At 32.0% G+C, this 20,715-nt stretch overlaps 1 protein-coding gene across 7 annotated transcripts in view; it reads left to right on the top strand.

The window, feature by feature from the left end:
• LOC129940234 (neuropeptide F receptor) overlaps window positions 1-20,715 on the top strand; it is a 233,005-nt gene that overhangs the window by 93,531 nt on the left and 118,759 nt on the right. The window contains exon 1 of one of the 7 annotated variants that reach the window (XM_056048494.1): window positions 2,423-3,196. The exons of the other annotated variants lie outside the window; for them this stretch is intronic. Coding sequence (XP_055904469.1) covers window positions 3,164-3,196 — 33 coding nt within the window. The 5' untranslated portion in view covers window positions 2,423-3,163. Of the gene's footprint in view, window positions 1-2,422; window positions 3,197-20,715 lie in introns of those variants that run through there. 7 annotated transcript variants of the gene reach the window in all.

Raw genomic sequence — 20,715 nt, 5'->3', positions numbered from 1 at the left:
AATCAAATTTTTACCTACTTTGAGTAATGGCTGCGTAACATATGCTTACACCCGTTTCCATGAAGGTTTCGATGCGTATGCCTCCCGCATCAGCTCTAAACGCTTTTCCCACCTCCGTAGCAGCCGTAATATCCTACAAAAAATATAACTGACCCTGACTAACTTATTTTGTTACTATAACGTGAGAGGTCTTCAAAAACAAAAGCTCCGTATGATATCTTCCCATCAACCAACCAACGACGGACGGTGTTAGTAGTTATAGTGATCATTCTTGGCGCAGAGTGCTTTTGGCCGTACGCAGCCGTTTTGATGGCAGTATAGTTAAAAGATAAAGTGTCTCTTCTCTTGATTTTTCAAATTATCGTTAGTAAAACGGAGTGTAAACTTTGTAGCTACATTCATCCCTCTCAGCTTATCCAAAACATATTATACTTGCTGTTTGAAATCGCAAGGCATTATTTAACTTTTAAATGTGAAGATGTGACAAGAACTGACAGCTGACTAAGTTTCCAATTGTAAAACCTTCTAGCTCAAGAAAACTTAGACGAAATTATTTTTTAAACTTAAAAAGTTTACAAACAGAAACTGATGTTACAACCACCAAAAAGTTCTGAGAAATTAATCTTACGGCACTTAACAACTCTACTGCTTAAACTTCAATTCCTTGCACATAATCTTTGAAAATCGTGTTTTAATCTTCAAGAACATTCGTATGTGTACTTCAAACAAAAATTCTAACATCTAAAATCTACAAAGTTTTATCCCTTAAGATTCTTTCCGAAATTCAAAGTAAAACCAAAGTACGAAAAACTCTTCCATTAATTTGTATTTCTTTTTTCATTTCACTTCAGAAAAGAAAACAACAAATATCAAAGACTTACGTATATAAAATTTTCTAATTAAAAATGCGTAACTACTCTTCCAAAAGTACACAGAATTTCCTTTAAAATTAAATTTAATTGCTAAATTAAATGCCAAAGTGATTCAAACGAGTTCGTTTTTCGTTTTTCATTTGTAGTTAGGCCACCACTCAAAATAAGTAAATAAGAACATTACCTACCTCCATTTGAAGTTCAAAAATAATCGTTCATCGTGTACAAAATAAAACAAAATACTACGAAATTTTTAATCAATTTTACACACGCTAAAAAATTACAAAATGTAATTGCGGGTGTTTTACCCATAAAACGCGTCAACGCAACGACGACGCACGTTCAGTTCAATTAGCACGAATTTCCAATTAACCTTACTATGGACTATAAAAGGACAAACAATTAAAAGAAATCAAACGAATTTTATAAAATTTTGTGTCGATATAAAATTCAATAAAAAGCACTCACACGAGTTGGAATGATTATGACAATGACATTCAAAGAATTGTATTTATTCGTCATGAGATAAATGCACAAATAAAACGCGAATTAAATTCTATTTTTTTTTAATAAAATGTGTGCATAAAAGTGGTTGATTTGATATGAAAATATGCAACAACACGCACCCTTTTCAAAACCTAGGTTGAATTCAAAGCACCAGACAGAAACACAGAGAATGCTTAATGGGTACTCAAAAACAATGTATACCTTTTACTATATTACCCTTAAGACCTCCTTTATATTGGTTGTCTGGCAGGTCCTTGCTTTTTTCTTCGTCTTAACAAAAAAAAAAACAAATAAAAACAATTATCTTTAAAATTCCAAGAACTTGAAAAATAACCCCGAAGACCTGAATAAGAGCACAAACATACAATTTTGTTTACTCATTTTTCGAGGTATAGTAAAGCCATTCAACCGAATCTTCATAAATTTAAAATTGATGTTCATTTAACTCACCACCTCGGACTGGGCCAGAGAGATAATAAAATTCATTTTATTTTCTCTAAAAATAGTCTTTTCTTGTGGATTTTTGTTTGGAAGATGAAAACCCCAATAATTATTAACAGATTCAGTTGGTATCCAAAACTTATTCAATATAATAAGATTATCCCAAAAAAAAATTAAGTGAAAATGAAAATCCCAGGAGTGTTTGAGGGAAATGATGATTTCATTATATTGACCCAACAATGTCGAGGAAACCTTGAAAAGGGTTAATTTATTTCGATTTGTTTTCCTCGCTTTATCTGAGAAAAACAAAATGCGTGTTGCGAAGGTTAATCTGACTTTATCCTTGGACAAAAGATATCCTTGTACTGTTATCAATTTTGTGTTAGCAAAAAAGTCGTCCTCAGCGTGTTTTGTTTATGAAAAAGAAAAGATCCTGCGCAAAGAAAAGATTGTGTCTTTCAAACGTTTTCAATCTTGAAATGGATACAAGTCTTTCCCACGCCACCACTGATAAGAAAGCTCTGAAAATGTATTTCACCAAACAACACACGACTCTGTCAAACAAAATCAAATTCGATTCTAATCGTGTTCGGGCTGTTGATTGAGACAGACGGAAACAACGACTCACGTAGAAAACCATAACGACGATTATTGGCCGCGATAAAAACTGATGGCGCCCGCACGTAATAATGTCCGTGTTTCGTAATTGAGTCGTGTAAATGCTAAAGTTGAAGTGTAAATAACGAAAATCGATGATGTTAATTATTGCCAACATCCGGTTGTTATTTGATTTGAAATTGAAATTGAAAATTTACAATCTGTGAAGTGATATTACAAGAAATAAAAATAAAAGCAACTGCGATTTCTATGATGTTAATTAAAACATCAAAGAGACAGAATCTCTCCAAGTAGAAACTTTTAAATTCAAATCTATTGATTTTGTTCTAGTTTAAGAAATCTTACTGCAATTGCATTGGGAATTTGCGTCTGGTTTTCAAATTGTAATTTGAAATAAGAGACAGACAGGGAGTGCAATTTCCCATTGGAACCAATAAATATATTTCTTGTTTTTAATTAAAGTTAGCTTTATCTTCTTTTCCTCTTTCAATAATCATTGAAGTTTGATCTCTGCAGGGATTCTATTTATTTGATGGACATGGACTTTTATTAAAAACTAGTGATGCTGTGAAGTGAATACAAATTTAAAATCGAAAATCTGTGTATAGAAATGAATCAGTGAAAAAGTTTTTTAAAATTTTAATTGAAAAAAAAAAATTACGTATACGCCTTAGTGACCAGCAGATAATATTTTGGATTTACATTTGAAAACAGTGGAATGAAACATGTTTGAAAATTCTATGTTGTATGTTAATACAGTAAGTTTTATATTTTTGTGTATACTTGCGAATTTTATTAATCTTGATGTTTTCAACTTAAAAAAGATGTCAAAGTTTTTGATTGATTAAAGATGGGGCATTTAATCAAACTGTTTAAATATAACACAAGTTTTTCATTTAGTTAGTTGTATGGGATGAATTGAACCAAGGGCGCTGTGAATGTATGTTTTTTAGTTTTATTTTTTTTTTAATTTTTGTTTGCAAAATTTTAACAAGTATTCGATGAATTCTAAACAAAAGTAGAACTTAAATTATGATGATAGAGAGATGACAACGTTCAGTATCCGAGTTTTGTCGGCCTGTCTATATTACGCTTTGTTTTTCCTTGAACATAAAATTAAGGAGTGATTTGAAAAAGTTCTTTAAAACAGAGAATTTAAAACCTACAAAAAAAATCTCAAAATCTTTAAGGCAGATAAATTAGATAACTTAATTAGATCATGATTCTACTTGCACTTTGTAAGCCATATTGCATTGGTTTAAGTATTTTTTATTATATAAAACATCTTTTCAGTGATTTTTGAATTAATTTTGTTTTGCTTTTATTATCCAGATGGTATTACTTTTTTAAGCTTTATTTATTTAAAGTGTGGTTAAATTGTTTTTATCTAAGAATAGTTTTTGTCAATGAAAAAATGGACAGAGCAATTGAGGTGCAAAAAAATTTAAATCAGAAAACGTAGTTGTTTCAAATTTTATTGAATTTTACTAAATATTATATTAAACAAATTGATTGCATAAGATATTGAACTTGTAACTTTGTGCTTAAAATCATTTTGTTTAGAAGTATCAAGCTGCTGTAAGCTATAATCTTATTACATGTTTTCAGCACAATGATACCACAACAAAACGCCACGTTTAATGTTTGTTCTTTTGACTGCCATCATTTAACTTCTTTAAATTTAAATAAGTTTATAAAATCAAGAAAATACTTCATTGTATAAAGCTCAAGGTTGTCAATATAATTATCTATTACAATAATTTGAAAAGAAAATCTTATAGGATTGTATAAGGTTTTTTTGTTGATTTAATAGAACTTGGAACTTGGACTTGCGAGGAATTGACAAATACTTCAAGAGTAATTCTTGTCATGAAAAAGTGCTTTCTCAAATTAGCCGTCCGGATTCGGCCTAAAATTGTAGGTCCCTTGGATTTCTGACAACAGTACTCGTACACAGGAATAGTTGAGAGTTGTAAGTCACTAGGCACTGGTTCTCAACGGACTGTTACGCCACCCAATTTTAATAGAACTAGGAACATGGCGTGTTAAATTTTGTGTATTAAATAAGAAACAAAAGAGTTCATTACAATATCTCATCTAAAAAGGAGATTTTTTTAGTGGAAGTCAAAGTAATTAAACCTCTTTTGGAAACCGGTTCCCAAAACTTTCTTAATATATGATTATATATGAGAATTTAGAAACAAATGGAATCACAGAGATATTAATAAGAAAATTGATTAACCTGTTCTTTGCTGAAAATATAATGGGTGTTTTCTTAAGATGGGCAGTAGTATGTTAGGTTCATGTCATTTGTCTTTGAACATACTTATGAGGTGAACATGACTTTATTCTGAACACTAAAAAAGTAAAATAATTTTCTTAAAACACCCCAAATTTCTATTAACTTATATAAAATTAGTATTTTTTGAGGATGTTCTGGTAGATATTAAATAATTTTGACAACCTTTACAAAAGCACTCTTTTATTAATATAGACTCTTATGATTCTTATTTTCCAAATAATAATGTATTCCAAATTACAGTTCTTAATAAGGCTTTAATCGCTTTAAAATTCAATCAATTTTTTTGTAGTTCAAAATCATTTAATTTCAAGAAGCTCGAGTCGAAAATTATAAACTTCCTATAAAAAGTAATTATAATCCGTCCGATTTGTCGAATTTAGCATCTCGTGTTTTTATAGATATCTGTGTATACGTGCTTATGCTTACGTACGCTCGTACGGAATACCGTTTTTTACCGCACATATTTTAAGAAGCAGTAATGTTATCAACATTAAATAAATTCGGCTATACTTATAATAACAGAAAACGATGCATAAAGGATTTTCAACAAAATTAAAAGGATGTTTTTTTTACTATAGCAATTTAAAAAAGAGAATGAAAATTTTGCTTCAACTTAAATATCTGAAGAACCAAAAACTCTAGTGATTGCAAATAAATGTTATATAGAAAAAAGTAAAAAAAAAGGCTGGGATGTGACCCACACTAATGAATTAAAATTCCTCCTTTCGATTTGCCCTGCTGAAAACTTTAACAAAAAAATTTCTTACAATATTTTGTGTGAGATAAATAATTTCAAGTCAATATCTTTCTTTGTTCTTTTAATACTTGAGTCGGAAACCATTTCTTATCTGTTTTTGTATGTTTTTGTGATTTGTTCAAAAAGTCATCAGTTGAATTTTTCCAAAAAATTAACTAAAAAATTACGAAATCTATTTCTGTTAACAAGATTTTTAGCCAAACCACAATTTTTACCAATTTTAGAAGCATTTATTGAAGTTTTTATTTCTTATACGAGTATAACGAAGAAAAATGGAATAATTTTTTTTAATTTTTTTTCATGAGATATCGAGAATTTTGTTAGATTATAATTTTTATAAAAAAACTGATTTTTCTCAAAATTTTGCCAGATGTCAAAAACTATATTTTGCGAACCATACAATTATTTTGGAGATAAAATCATTTTTTATTCGTAAAATATATCGAGATGACATTTATTTTTTTTCAATTTTTTTTGATTAATAAAGCGTTCATTAAGTTTTGTATGGTATGGTATAACGAAAATGTTGAATTAACTTCCCATTAAAAACTTCCCACTTCCCTACAGCCAACAGTTTAAAAAGAATGGGAAAATTTTGGTTAACCTTAAATATCTCACACAAACAAACACTAAAGACTTTAATTAATTTGTATATTGTAAATCGTAACTTGATACCAAACGAATATATTTTTATAAAAAATTCCTATTAACTTTTTTTATAAATCAACAAAAAAACTGAACAAAATTGTCACCTCTAAAATTTTACGAATAAAAAATAGTTTTTTCTCCAAAACAATTTTGTTCAACAAAAAATAATGTTTTTAACATCTAGTAAAACTTTCAAAAACATTAAATTGACAGTTTTTTTATAAAAAAAAAAACCTAAAAAAACATTACTCAAAGTTGGTAAAAATTGAATTTGGACTCAAATATATTCTCAAAACTTTGAGATTATTTTATGTCATAAAATATATTGTTTTCAACATTTATAAAATGCTGAGAAAAATCTAAGTGACAGTTTTTTACAAACAAATAAAAACCTAAACAAAAAAAAAACTATAAAAGTTGATAAAAATTGATTTTCGGCCCAAATATCTTTTAAAACATTTTAAATATTGGCTTTAAACTACGTTTACCTTTTCAAAAATATTATTTTTAAAATTTTGGGAAAAATCGAATTTAAAAGTTAAAAAAAAAAAACCTAACAAAAACTAAACTATTTCATTATATGAAAAATATTGTTGGTAATTTTTAAGAATAATTCAACTGAACACTTTTTGAACACAACACGAAAACCTACAAAGATTTAAGCAAGACAAATCGACAGATGGGATGTGAAGTTATCATAGTGGGTTTTGAAGGTATAAAATTTGTCAGTTTTTATTTACAATTTCTTAAAAAATATTGATTAATTTCAGAAATTTTAAAGAAAAATCATTATTGAAATCGGTTCATAAGCTCTTGTGAAAAATTAAAAACAAAAACGGTTATATTTTGTTTTCATTAAATGAAGGCAAAATAAGAATCGGACTGAATCAGAGGACCCACTTTTGCCGACTTCTCTACCATCATAATATCATAAATAAAAATAAATAAATCGGGTGGCACAACAGTCCGTTGAGAACTAGGGCCTATTGACTTACAACTCTCAACCATTCCTGTGTGCGAGTAATATTGCCATAATATCATGCTTGACTAAAATTACGAGTTCAAAATGTTTTACGAATGCAATAATTGCCATTTAGTTCCTACATGTTGTAAGTAAAAACACCACAAACTGTGTATTTTTAAAAGTCGTTTCTGGACATACAGGGTCCAGCAAAAAGATCTCCCATATCCATCTTGTTGGAACCAGACTTCTTTGTGGTTCCTAGTAAACTGATTTAAGTTTGGTTGGAGGAAGGTCTCAATCATGTGAGAGTAGCGATCCCCATTAACTGTAAATTTTTGCCCATTTTGTTCCAAAAAATATGGACCTAACACACCAAATTCAGCAACAGTACACAAAACTGTCACATAAGGTCTGTGAAGTGGTCGTTGATGAATTTCTTGATGGTTTTCTGTTGCTCAGTATCGGAAATTTTGTTTATTTACAGTACCCGATAGATGGAAATTGGCCTCGTCAGACGAAATTAAAACAGCACCACGGAATACCATTTTATCTATAAATAGCTTTAAGAAGGTTTTTTGCCAGACCCTGTATGAGACACCGTTAAAAAAGGCATCCTGCATGTACAGACGAACGTATTGCTAGGAAACTTGAAACATGTAAATAGAAATATCAAAAATGTTCAATTTGAAATTTATTTGTAAAAAGAATATTTATCCCGGACCAAAAATCCGGAAATAGGCCCTAGTTCACACAGGACTGTAGCGCCACCTTAAGTAAAAATCCGGAAATGATTTATCTCTATTTAGTCTTTATATTTTATATGGACTTATTTATGCAGAATATACGTAAAACAATTTTTCAAATTCAAATTCAAATTTTTCTACCAATAATTGCCAATAATGAACAAATGTTGGTTATCGCTCTTAAGCCATACTTAAACTCGTGTTTAATAGTTTAGAAAAATCACACAGGTCGACAAAATGCCTTTGTTTTTGGGAGAAGTTCTTAACTAACTTTAAAAAAATTGTTGTGTGGCTAATTTTTAGTGTTGATTTTGAACTAAATTTTATTTTGTCCTATTTGGTAAAGTTTTTAAAACACCCGTTTTCGACATTGTTTTTATAATTTTTAATATATTTCAAATACTTAACAAAAGAATTACGCATGTAGACAATATATACTTTACAAGAGCAAAATTTACTTACAAACCGTTTTGGCTTTTTTTATTGAAACTTGTTTTATTATCTAAAATGGTTAAACGTTTCTTTAAGATTTTTTTAGGTCAGTTGAAATCTTACAATTTATGCATATTTTTCAAACATTATATTAAAAAATATAAATATTTCAATTGAGTATTGAAAAAAGGAATTATAGATTTGGAAACCATCACGAATTGTATTGGACAAAAGATAATTCATAGATTAAGATAGCCCCAAAATGTGTTTTAAACCTGATTTTCTAAATTAAAAAAGGAATATCTCAAAATTGGCTTTATAAAAAAATAAATAAATACATAAATTGGATGGCGCAACAGTTCATGAAGAAACAAGGATTAGTGACTTACAACTCTCAACCATTCCTGTGTGCGAGTAATGTTGTCAGAGATGGAAGGGACCTACAGTTTATTACCGAATCCGAACTGATAATTTGAGAAATCACTTTCCATGACAGAAATTACTCTTAGAGGATTTGTCAATTTCTCGCAAGAGGCAGTAACCGTGAAAAAAGTTAGGTGACACAGGCAGGGATTGAACCCAAGACCCCTTGCATGACAGTCCAACGCACTAACCATCACGCTGCGGGTACTTCGGCTCTATATAAAGGCCACAAAAACTCAAAGAAAGTTCAATTGTATTGCCAGTAAGAAAAATTTGTCGACCAATCTCATTTATTTCAGCATATTGCATGTTTAGAAAAAGTAGTATAGTAGAGTTACAGGGTGCTCGATAGCATTAATGTCACAGAAAGATAATAATGTACTAATTCTGTTAGTGTTTTGAGTTCTGTCTTGACAGCCACCTACCTCTCTTTATTAAACGAAACTATTTTAACATTGCAGCTTCAGGGACCTGCACGTGTTGAAAATTGTGTTCCAGTATGAGTTTTGTTTTTTGTTTGCAATTTTTGTGTTAAGAATCTTAATTACGTATATAAATGTTTCCTGAAAATTCGAATGTATTTCAATGCACTCCTAATCCGGAAAACAATGTTTCTGAGGAAATTCAACACAATCAAGTTAAAACTATAAAATGATCAAAACATCCCTATACAAATTTAAGCATTTTGTGAATCATTCATGTGATTTCCTATGCGTTGGAAAAGGAATATGAAAGTGTTGAATTTTATTTCCTAAACCACATGAAAGTCATAAAAAACTACTCTCAACTCAAACGGCGATAAAACACTCTTCTTTATCTGTAGTAGCTATTTTCCTAAAGTATTTATCAACAATATGAGAAAAATAAAAAATAAATACGTATACGCCACAGTGTTAGTTTTATTTTCTATTTTTTCTTTATGAATACACAAATTGCGATTCTCTCCTCAAATCATTTTATGATAAATGTTTGGAACACATTTCATCAGATTGAATATAGTGTTGATTTTATGACGTTAATTAACACATACAAAATAATGTATAAGGGAAGCAAAAAGAACAATAGTTTTTCTTTTGTTTATTGTCGGGATTAGATATTTGATTGATTGTTAGAATGTTCTCTTTTTTTTTTCCTAGCAATCAAATTTTCTGATAATAATATTCTTCGAACAATTAATGTAGGTACAGAGAAAAGGCAATAGAACACTGAAAATAAATTTTATTGGATTGATATTATTGTTGGAGAAATTTAAATTCAAATAATTGGTAGTGGTAAAAATAGATGGCTAAGGAATTTTTCCTGATATATTTGGTTTAAAAAAAGGCTGTTTAGCATTTCATGGAAAACTTTTATTGCTCGATTTAAGTTTAATTTCGCACTTGGCCACCATGCCAAAAATTACCTTATATTTTTATCGGAGTTTGCGAATTAACCATTATGGATTTTTTGTATATTGATAGTTTAGGACCGTTGTTATGCCAACAATATGGAAACAACCAAATTGTTTCAGGAATAAATTTGTAAGACGGTAACTGTTCCTGGAATCGAACAAAACACTCCCACGATCGAAATTTTCTGAATTTTCCAGTTACTCTTTTCATTGAAGTTCTATAATAGGAACGAAATTGTTTAAAGTATGAACTTTAATCTTTTTTAAAGGGTTGCAAACACTTTACTTAAAAACTGGTATAATATTAAAATTTGTAAGGCAAGTAAGTAAGTAAGTATTTCGTTTCATTTCCCATAATTTCAATACAGTTTTCATATAAACATTAAGAATTTGAAAGCTAAGCCATACCCATCAACTCAGTTGGCAAAGTAAATATTGGAACATGTATATGCAAAGAGCGATTTTTAAAAACATATAATTCACATCAATTCAGTTATTATGAGATTTCTAGAATTGAAATTCAACACAATCAACTTTAAAAAATGTGCATTAATAATTCAATTTATTCGTGCATTGTAAAGATGTAATAAACAAATACTAATTAGATGAAAGCAGTCTTCTTTTGCTCGAATGTTGTAAAGGATACAGAATTGATGATTTCCTTGAAAGAAATTATTGTTTAAAATGCAAAAAGGACTGTCAAAAAAATTGAGTAGGTGTTTTTTTACCGTGGCAATTTAAAAAAAGTGCAAATTTTGGTTAACCCTAAATATCTCACGAATCAATAATGTAAGGGATTAGAATTTAATTGTGTATTATATATTTTATCGTGAAAAAACATTTCAATAAACGGTTTTTTTTAAATCAAAAATAGTGAAACAAAAATATTCGTCTACTCGAAAATTTTTCAAACAAAAAATTACTTTATCTCCAAAATAATTTTGTGCAACGAAGAATAACGTTTTTAACATCTGGTATAATTTTGTGAAAATTGAATTGACAGTTTTTGAAAATTTCGATTTGTCTTGCTTCAAAGGTTTGTAAATTGTCGTGTTTTGTTAAAAAAAAAGTTGTCAATTGAATTATTCTTAAAAATTTAAAAATTACCAACAATATTTTACAAATTCCATGAAATCAATTAATTTAAAGTTAATATCTTTTATTATTCACCAGATATCGAGAACCGAACATTAATTTTTATCAAATTTTAGTACTATTTTTTCTAGATTTCAGTTTTTATGAAAAACGGACGTTGTTTTTTTATGACAAATTCACTAAATCTGAAAAACAATATTTTGTGTGAGATTAAAGAAGTTTGAAGAAAATATTTTTTAATTTTGGAATGATATTTGAGTCGAAAATACATTTTTACCAAGTTTTAGTGCTGTTTTTTTATGTTTTATTTTTGTACAAAAAACTGTCAGTTTCTCACAATTAGACCGAATAAAAATATGAAAAAATATTTTATATAAGATAAAAATATTCTTTAGCCATAATCTAAAAATGTTTTAAAGATATTTCAGTCGAAAACCAATTTTTAGCTACTATTATTAATTATTTCTTAGGTTTTTATCTTGTTGAAAAAAAATGTAGATTCGATTTTTCTCAAAATTTTGCAAAATGTTGAAAACAAAATTTCTTATAAGATGAAATAAATTATTAACCATAATCTAAAATTTTTGAAAAGATACTTACTAACTAACTTAAGGTAGCGCTACAGTTTAGGCGGACCAGCTCGGTCCCTAGCTAGCTGCCTCCAGTTTCGCACGCCAAGTTGGTTGAGGTCTTCACCCACCTGAGTGCGCCACCTAAGTCGCGGTCTTTCTCTACTGCGCCGTCCCTCGGCATTGGATTCGAAGACCTTCCGGGCTCGAGCGTTGACTTTAATTCTGCTAACTAGGTCAGTGTCGCTGTACAGCCCGTACAGTTCGTCGTTTTATCTTCTCCTCTATTCTCCATCTATGTGTATGGGACCAAAGATCACCCGAAAAATTTTTCTCTCGAAGCATCCTAAGACGCTCTCATCTTCCTTTGACAGGGTCCAGGCCTCAGCGTCATATATGAGAACCGGGATGATGAGTGTCTTATAGATGGTGATTTATATGCTCAATGGCCTTCCTAGTCCAAAGAAGCAGCAATTTGCAAGAGTTGTTCTCCGTTTGATTTCAGCGCTGGTGTTGTTGTCTGTGTTAATAGAGGGGTCAGGTACACAAAGTCCTTAACTACCTCAAAGTTATAGCTAGAAAACGGTGGTAATAAAATTCCATCTAAATTTTCGTTTTCATAGATTTTTACTTTTTTGTTTCTTGTTTCCATATCATTGCGGAATGATGGACTTAATTTCAGTCGTTCAAAGTACACACCTCCACCAAACCCTTCAGCAAAACGTCTTCCCAATCATTGTATTGTGTCCCAGGCGGTACTTTTGGCGATAAAAAAAGTCTTGTCCTGGCTTAAAGAAAACGCAAAATCAACATCTGATATCCGTATTTTCTCCGATAGCCAGGCCGCTAACAAATCTCTGGACTCTGTTTCTACAAACTCTATAACAGTCCATTACTAACGATCATCTCTAATGGGGGTTGGGTACGATTTGCCGATTTTTAAAATGTCGATTTAAAAAAGTCGACCATTATAATGTCGATTGTCGAAAAGTCGATTGATAAAAATACCGACCGAACAAAATGCCGACTCTTATAATGTCGATTTTGAAAATATCGACTAGTAAAAGGTCGACAGTGACAAAGTGAATGATGTTCACATGCATGCGGCGCCGCTGTCACTGTCGATCAACAAGTCACTCTCGGTTAACTGTTAATGTTGTGTATAGTATATCATTGAATTAAAAATAAAATTGAGTTTCAACATTAAAGAGAGAGTTTCTTGTTTTTTTCTTTACAACAGTCGACATTTTAACCGACAACTTTTCAGTCGACATTTTTTATAGTCGACATTTAAATGGGCAACTTTTTTTTTGTCGATCAAACTTCAGTCGACATTTTAAGAGTCTGTAAAGTTTTCAGTTGGCCAGTCGACATTTTTTTTGTCGACCATTCGTACGCCACCCCTCTAATGGATATTTCACAACAGTTTAAAATTCACCTTTGCTGGGTGCCGGGCCATAGAAACATTACAGGTAAATGTAAGGCAGATGAACTCGCCCGAAACTATTCAGTACAGCCCATCCTACCACGTTTGGCACGAACTGGCATACCAATCGCTACTTGTAAACTGTTGCTAATGCAAGACGCTGTGAGGAGGGCAGGCACCAGGTGAAACAACATCACCAAGTGTCAAGTCACAAAAAACATCTGGACAACACTGGATTTAAAACGTTCAAGCTGCTTGTTTTCTCTAATCAGATCGCATATAAGCTCGATAATAGGCGTCATAACCGGTCACTGTCTAATAGGAAAGCACGCCACGAGACTAGGCGTATTCTCAAATGTCTTTTGCAGAAGCTCTATGGATGAGGAAGAGGAGGAAACAGTTCTACATCTTTTCTGCACATGCCCTGCTCTGGCTCCAAAACGCAAGATTTACCTACCTTTAACGATCAAAACCATATCAGCATAACCAGCCTCTCACGTTTCTTAAGAGACTCAAACTGGTTTCATTGATCTTAGGAGGAAGCCTCAAGATACATGTGGTATCACAATGAGCCATTAAATTGGCCTAAGTGCGCCAATTGACAAATCCTACAGGAGTAATACTTGTCATGAAAAGTGCTTCCTTAAAATTAGCCGTTCGGAGTCGGGATATAAACTGGAGGTCCCTTCCATCCCAACATTTATCGCACACAGAATGGTTGATAGTTATTAGTCACTAGGCCCTGGTTCTTCATGAACTGATGCGCCACCTAATTTATATTATTTATTTTTAAGTTTGTCCGTTTCCATGTTGGACAGCTACTATAACCTAACCTAATCTAACCCTTCCGTTTGTTAGATTGCCGATGGAATTGAATATTTGTGGCTTTGAATTCAAATTTGAGATTTGAGAGAAAACAATGTTTTAAAATACAACAATTAATTTTCTTGAGAACATCCTGCGATTTTTAACCTGAAAAAGTTAATTGAATGTAGATTTGATTTTTAAATTTGTCAAAAATCTTAAAAATATGTAAGACAAATTGGTGCAGATTCTTAAGCTAAAATAATCTTAAGTTTATCAAAAATTGATGATTTTCTTTTAGAAATAAAAAAGAAGCTAATCTTCCTTAGTCGACTTTAAATGTAAATAATGTAAATTTGTATTGAATTTATAAAAATAACATTGATAGAAAATAATTTGAATATGTATATTTTACAACCTCATTTATGAGAAATTGAGTCTTTTCTATAATACGAAAAATATCGTTATCCAAGAGCTATTTTTAAACATGTTGCTTCTTTTCGAAAAAAATGTCAATAAGTCTTTCAAAGGAGAAAAAAAACTCCTGAATGTACATAGCTTAATGTCCTGGAAAATAAAATAATTCGTCATTTTTCTCAAAAAGGAACCTTTCCAATTAGTGTTTTTCCTCAATTTCAATAAAAATCGTTTTTTTAAATCTTGCATTAAGCTTCAATTCGGACTTGGGTGTTTTATTCAGAAATATTTTACTTTTATTACCCTACGTAATAATGACGCTAGCAAAAAATATGTCCAAAACACAAAAGTAGCTGTTTCCGCTGTATTAAATGATAAAATTCAACATTGAGACAGTAAAATCTGAGTCCTTTTCATACACATACACGTCATTATTAAATTTTCAATTCGTATAAGTTTGGTTGTTTTTCCAAGTAAAAGGGAGTAAATTTGGAGAGATTATTATTTTCACAAATAAATCTATATTGACAGTTTTTTGGAAGCTTTTATTCTTGGAAAACGGAAATGATTGGTATATTTTCTCATTTACAATGGGTCAAACCATATGTTTTTGAGCGTTTCTATGTTGTGACGTAGGTAGTATCAAAATCCTTCATTGATAAATTAAATAAGCACTTACTACGGGGTGTTTTTATTTTAAGCTGCATGAGAAGCTTCATGTTTGCTGTCTATGGTTTAACATGTGAGAATGTCAAACTGTGTTGACAGTTATATTCAGCAGGGTTCTGGGAATTCATCAAACATCATCGCCATAAAAACTCTTTAAACTGAAATTTACTATAAAACAAATAAGCCTTATGGAGAAATTTGTAGAATTCTTCACTCAAAGACGTTTTTTATATCAAATCAAATTTAGATAAGTTATCTTTATTCAAGAAATTCATAATTAGTTAATTAAAGTTTAAATTATGAATATATTATAGATACAACGCGATCACCGCTACTGCTTAGATTCAACTGAGTTTTTCTTTTTTGTGCAGCTGCAACCGGCTGCATCTTCTTATACTAGTTGTCTCTTTTCGTTCTTTACTTGTAATGTTTTTTTCATCTTCACATGCATTTTATAGGCCTCCGATGATTCATACCCGCCAAAGCTTCAAATTATCCGCTGACGAACAAGTATTATAGGGCCTTCACTGGTATTGATTTTGTCTAGCTCGTATCGGTCATTGCCCATCAGCTTAATGATTTTGTTCGGACCATAGAAACGTCCTCTTCATGGCCACTATATCGCCAACGGAATATTGATGGGCTCCCTTTCTGTTTTTATTATAATACTGTTTTTAGCGTTCTTGAGGCTGAAGAATGTTCTACCTCACCTTTGCCCGATGTTCGGATCTCTCGCTTACGAAGTCTCGTATCATCTCGTTCCGAAGCAATTCGAATACGGACTCATCAACACCATCTCTCATTTTAACTCCCATCATGACTTCGAATGGAGTAAAGTCAATGCTTGAGTGGTACGTAGAGTTAATGTATCGCTGCACTCGATTTGTGTATTTGTACCACCTTTCATGTTCTTCTATCGCAAGCTTCGTTAACACCGAAATTATGACCCTGTGTAACTCTTGCAACCAGTTCGTTGCCTTGTGGAACTTCTGTTGTTATTTTGATTGCCTTTATTTTATTGTCTTCGCAAAATGTGTTGAAATCTTTTGATACAAAAGCTGCTCCTCGGTCTGTCACGATGCGCCTGGGATACCCAAAAGTTGAGAAAAGTATCTCCAATTTATCCAATACTTCCTTAGTATTCGTGGTCTTGGTTGGATATAACCAAGTGAAGTTGGAGAATCCATCTACTACAACTAGGACGTACTTGTCGGACTTCCTTGTTTCTGTCATGGGTCCAATGTTATCCACATGCAGCGTTTCCAATGGCTGATCACCCTTTAGAATTGGATGAAGCTCACCTTCGGGTTTGCCGTGCTTCCTTCTAATCAGCAGGCACTGGATACAACATTGGATACATTTTTCAGCTACTTTTGGTATGAAAAATTCGGGTTTTAGCTGTTCTTCAGTTTTTCTGATACCAAAGTGATGTTTTTCATGAGCTCCTTTCCTTCCACTTGCTTCATAAGAACACCATTCTGAAAAAAATAATCTTCAACTTTCTGATCTTTTAAAATTGTCTTCTCTCATCCTTTTCTTGAGCCTGTTTGATTAATGACGTAACTGTATCTTCCACAGCCAAAACTGGATTCCTACTTAAGCTGTCAAAGTGGTTCATTTTTGTACTAGATCGTAATTGTACCTTTCAATCATAATCTGACAAGTCCAACGCTTTACCCGATCTGGCATATTGGCTTTCTTCATGGTCCTTTCAAACGCCGCACAATCAGTGTAGATGGTAAACTGGACGTAACTTCTCCAACGCTGATAAAATATAGCAAGTACCTCCAACTCATAAGAATGATAGTTTTTCTCCGATTTCCTTGTACACCTGCTCCAATAATACACCGGTTGAAATTGGTCGTTAATTTCACTCTTCTGCATCAGGAAACCCGCCAATCCCATCTTTCTAGCATCTGTATGCAGTTCTGTAGCTACTTCGGCGTTGTACATTCTTAGAACAGGTTCGTCTGATAAAAGCTTTTTTAAGTTATCAGAAGACTTTTTCTGTTCATTATAAAAATTGAACGTTACTCCCTTTCTCGAAAGTTGCGTTAATGGTGCGGTTTCCTTAGCAAAACGAAAGATACATTTTCTAAAGCATAGGACTAAGCCTAGGAACCTTTGCAGTTGCTTCACATTTGCCGGTATTTAAAAGTCCCTAATTTTGCTGATGAAGGAAAATGTTTGAGTCAGAAATAACGTGTCCCAAATACGCCACACTTCTTTAAAGAAATTGGCACTTATCCACCTTATCTCCTGACCGTCCTCCGCTGCTACACCCATGACTCGTTTTAACCGTTCTTAACCCTCGACCTTATCATTCGCTGAAACAAAAATGTTGTCCACATACATACATGACAACCGAACCCTCGTTTGCTAGATTCTTAAAAACATCGTGAATGAATCTACAAAAACTAGATGGAGACCCACAAAGACCAAAATATGTCTTTGTAAATTAAAAATGACCGCCAACCGTAGAAAAGGCAGTGTATTTACGACTATCATTCGCCGTCGGCACATCCATCCATTCATTTTTTAAATCTATTTTAGAAAATACTTTGTACCTTGAGAGTTTATCTATTTGGTCATTAATCCTTGCCATAGGAAATCTATCTTTCTGGACAATACTATTAAAACGCCTGTAGTCCACGCATAGACGATAATTTTCATCCTTTTTCTTTATGACAACGACTGGACTAGAATATTCTGACATGCTTGGAACTATAACACCTTCTCTTAGCCTTCTCATATAATAGGGAATTCGTCTATTAGTAATCCTCAAGTCATAAACGAATCACCCTTATATCTATCAAAACTGACTGTTTTGGTGTTTTTACCACTACCATTAAGACTGGTCCTTATTTATTTCCAAACGAGGAAACGAGGACAGCGCTATCGAACCAGGTTCACTGAATTTTTTTTAAATGAATGTGCTGAACATCGAAGTAAACTTATAAATACATCACGCTTAACCAACAGCTAATTTTTTAAATTAATCTGGTGAAAACGTTATTTACAGAATTGGTCCAATTAACTTTAAGAAGTACGCTTAAGTTATTTCACCAACCTATAAAGTTAATTTTTTTTGTATGAATAAGGTGTTTGGATATACTTGAGTTTCGTGTAGTGACGTATCTATTCAACCAAAAGTGAAGATCATGGCCAATCTAATTGATCCACTTCTTTTCAATTTTTGAAATGTCAAATGTGTAAACTAGGACCTCACCCAACAAAATTCTCCATCGTTCGGTGTCCCTCTCTTTTCTTCTGTTCATAGAGCTCGTGAGGTCTTCCTTCGATGCTTTGTTTGTCTGTTGTTTGGTTGCGTTTGCCTGCCCTCAGGGCAGGTGGCTGTTTGAAACCCAGCACATCACAGGCAGCTTCTCTGATTGCATTTTGGTAATGTTGCTACATTGAGTTGACGGCATAGAACTTCGAGGTTACTTGGGACTAGGTCGGAGAAGTATTTGGCGATCTTTTACGATTGTAGCCGTTCTACGTTGTACCTTATCCCAGCACCTCCCTGTTTCGCTCTGGGTAGAAACCAGAAGGGCTCACTTGGCTACACCAATGTTCTGGTCCAAGTCGATGTAAGCTCCTCCAAAATTTCGAAGATACATATATGATGCTGAAAGCGTGTCTAGCGGTAATCGCAGTATGCTTAATCTGGTTGGCGGTAGATTGATCTGGATAACTCGAAACTGTTAAGAGTTGTCTTGCTGGCTGTTTTTCCTGATTATTCCACCAAAGATATCTTCCCTTCACAGCTTCGCATTAAAATCGCCTAGGACAGTTTAAATGTCGTAGCTGGGACATTGCTCGTATGCTTTAAATCCAAGAACTCAAATAATTTCATTGATGTTGTCATATAAGGCTTGTTGTCTGAGTCTGGCTTTAATGACAAAGCCGCATCCAAAAAAGCGTTGTTAGTTTTCCTTGTAGCAGTCACCATAGCAGTCTAAGGCCTCAGCCAATTCTACGGCTGCATGTGGTCTTATAATGGACATAACATTCCACGTGCATATCCGAAGTTCATTGTCCATAAATCGTTTGCGTGGGATGTCAATTGTGAATCCGTGCATATCCTAGGCTTTTTGATGCTTCGAAACTGGAACGGGAAGTTATCTTGACGCAAGACCTTTTACCTGAAGGACCAGGTCCTCCACTTAACTGGAACGGCAAGCGTAACTTTAAGGTATATAAAACTTTAATCCTGTGTACAATGAGATATTTTTTTGAAAGTGATGAATAAAAATTTGTAATTTCATTCGCTGTGTAAAAGTTGAGATTTTTACACAAGTTCTATATCCTTGCTTCGTTCTTAACTCTCTAACAGATGAACGACTACATAATATGTACAATGAATGAAGTTCAATATAGCACTTTTGACGAATTTACTTTTAATGTTCCACTTTGTTTGCACTGCACAGTATGAACAATCTGTTTGTGACATTTTTATCCTTGTAACTTCACATTTAAACTTTTAAAGTGCTTTTCAAATAAAGAATAAAATAGTTCCTATTGAACTCTTCAGAAATATCTATTTGTATGGATTAAAAAGTTCCGAGGACAATTTGTGCTGTTTTTTTTTTACAAGATCGTATAGTAAATATTTTCAACAATTCTTTTACGATTAAATGTTAATTTTATCTAGAAAAACTCCGTTTACTATAAGGACTTCTAGTAAAAAATAGTTAAACGTTGAATATAACTTCTAGAGAAATATAAATAACGGATAACAAGTATTTTCACGTTTTTTCAAAGAAGTTTTTATATGAAATAAACGGGCGTATGTACACTCCGCTTCAACTGAATACGCACAATCATTTTTGAAAACTCTTTGTGCATTTTTGTTCAAATATTTGGTGTTTTTGTGCCATCAGTCGAGGCTTTGTTTTTTCTCCTTTAAGATTTTAAGAAACAAATTTCAAACAAAATTATCCAAATAAAACGGCGAATTTAATAGGTACAAGAACAATTGTATAGTTGTTTTTGACTGTTTTTAAAGTACTGGACACTTTAAGACGAGCAGTTTAAAGATATGCGTTAGAATCTTTGATTCTGTGGCTAAAAAAGACCAAGCAAGAAGCTGAGACTGTTGATTTGTCTTGCTTAAAAGGATTCTAAGTTTTTGTGTTGGGTTTAAAAAGTTTTCAGTTGAATTATTCTTAATTTTTTTTTTAATTTTTTCAAAATCTAGTTTTGTTCAATAGATTTTTAGACTAAAACAAATGTTTACCAATTTTAGTGGCATTTCTTAAATTTTTAGAAATTGGATGAATTAAATTAATTTGAGAGATATCAAGAACCGAAAATCAATGTTTACCACATTCGCGTCCAATTTTTTGTAGATTTTATATTTTTATGAAAAAAACGGACTGTTAGATTTAAAAATGAAATGCACGACTGGGTCGCACAAATTTGCTCCTGTATGCAAAGAGTCTGCTTAAAATAGTACCTATATAAGACTTAAAAATATACCTGTATGATAAGTTTGTCTTCAAAGATATACTTAAATGCAATTTAATTTGTCAAAAAACGTGTGATTCATCCCAAGACACAACTCATCCTAGGATAACTCATCCCGGAAAAGAAAAACACTTGTAAGCATACTTTACGAAAACAATTGTTTCTG

Source organism: Eupeodes corollae, chromosome 1 (genome assembly GCF_945859685.1).
Source record: "Eupeodes corollae chromosome 1, idEupCoro1.1, whole genome shotgun sequence".
NCBI classification, from domain to species: Eukaryota; Metazoa; Arthropoda; class Insecta; order Diptera; family Syrphidae; genus Eupeodes; species Eupeodes corollae.
The sequence above is the reverse complement of the archived record's forward strand: the minus strand, read 5'-3'. Positions and strand labels throughout refer to the sequence as shown.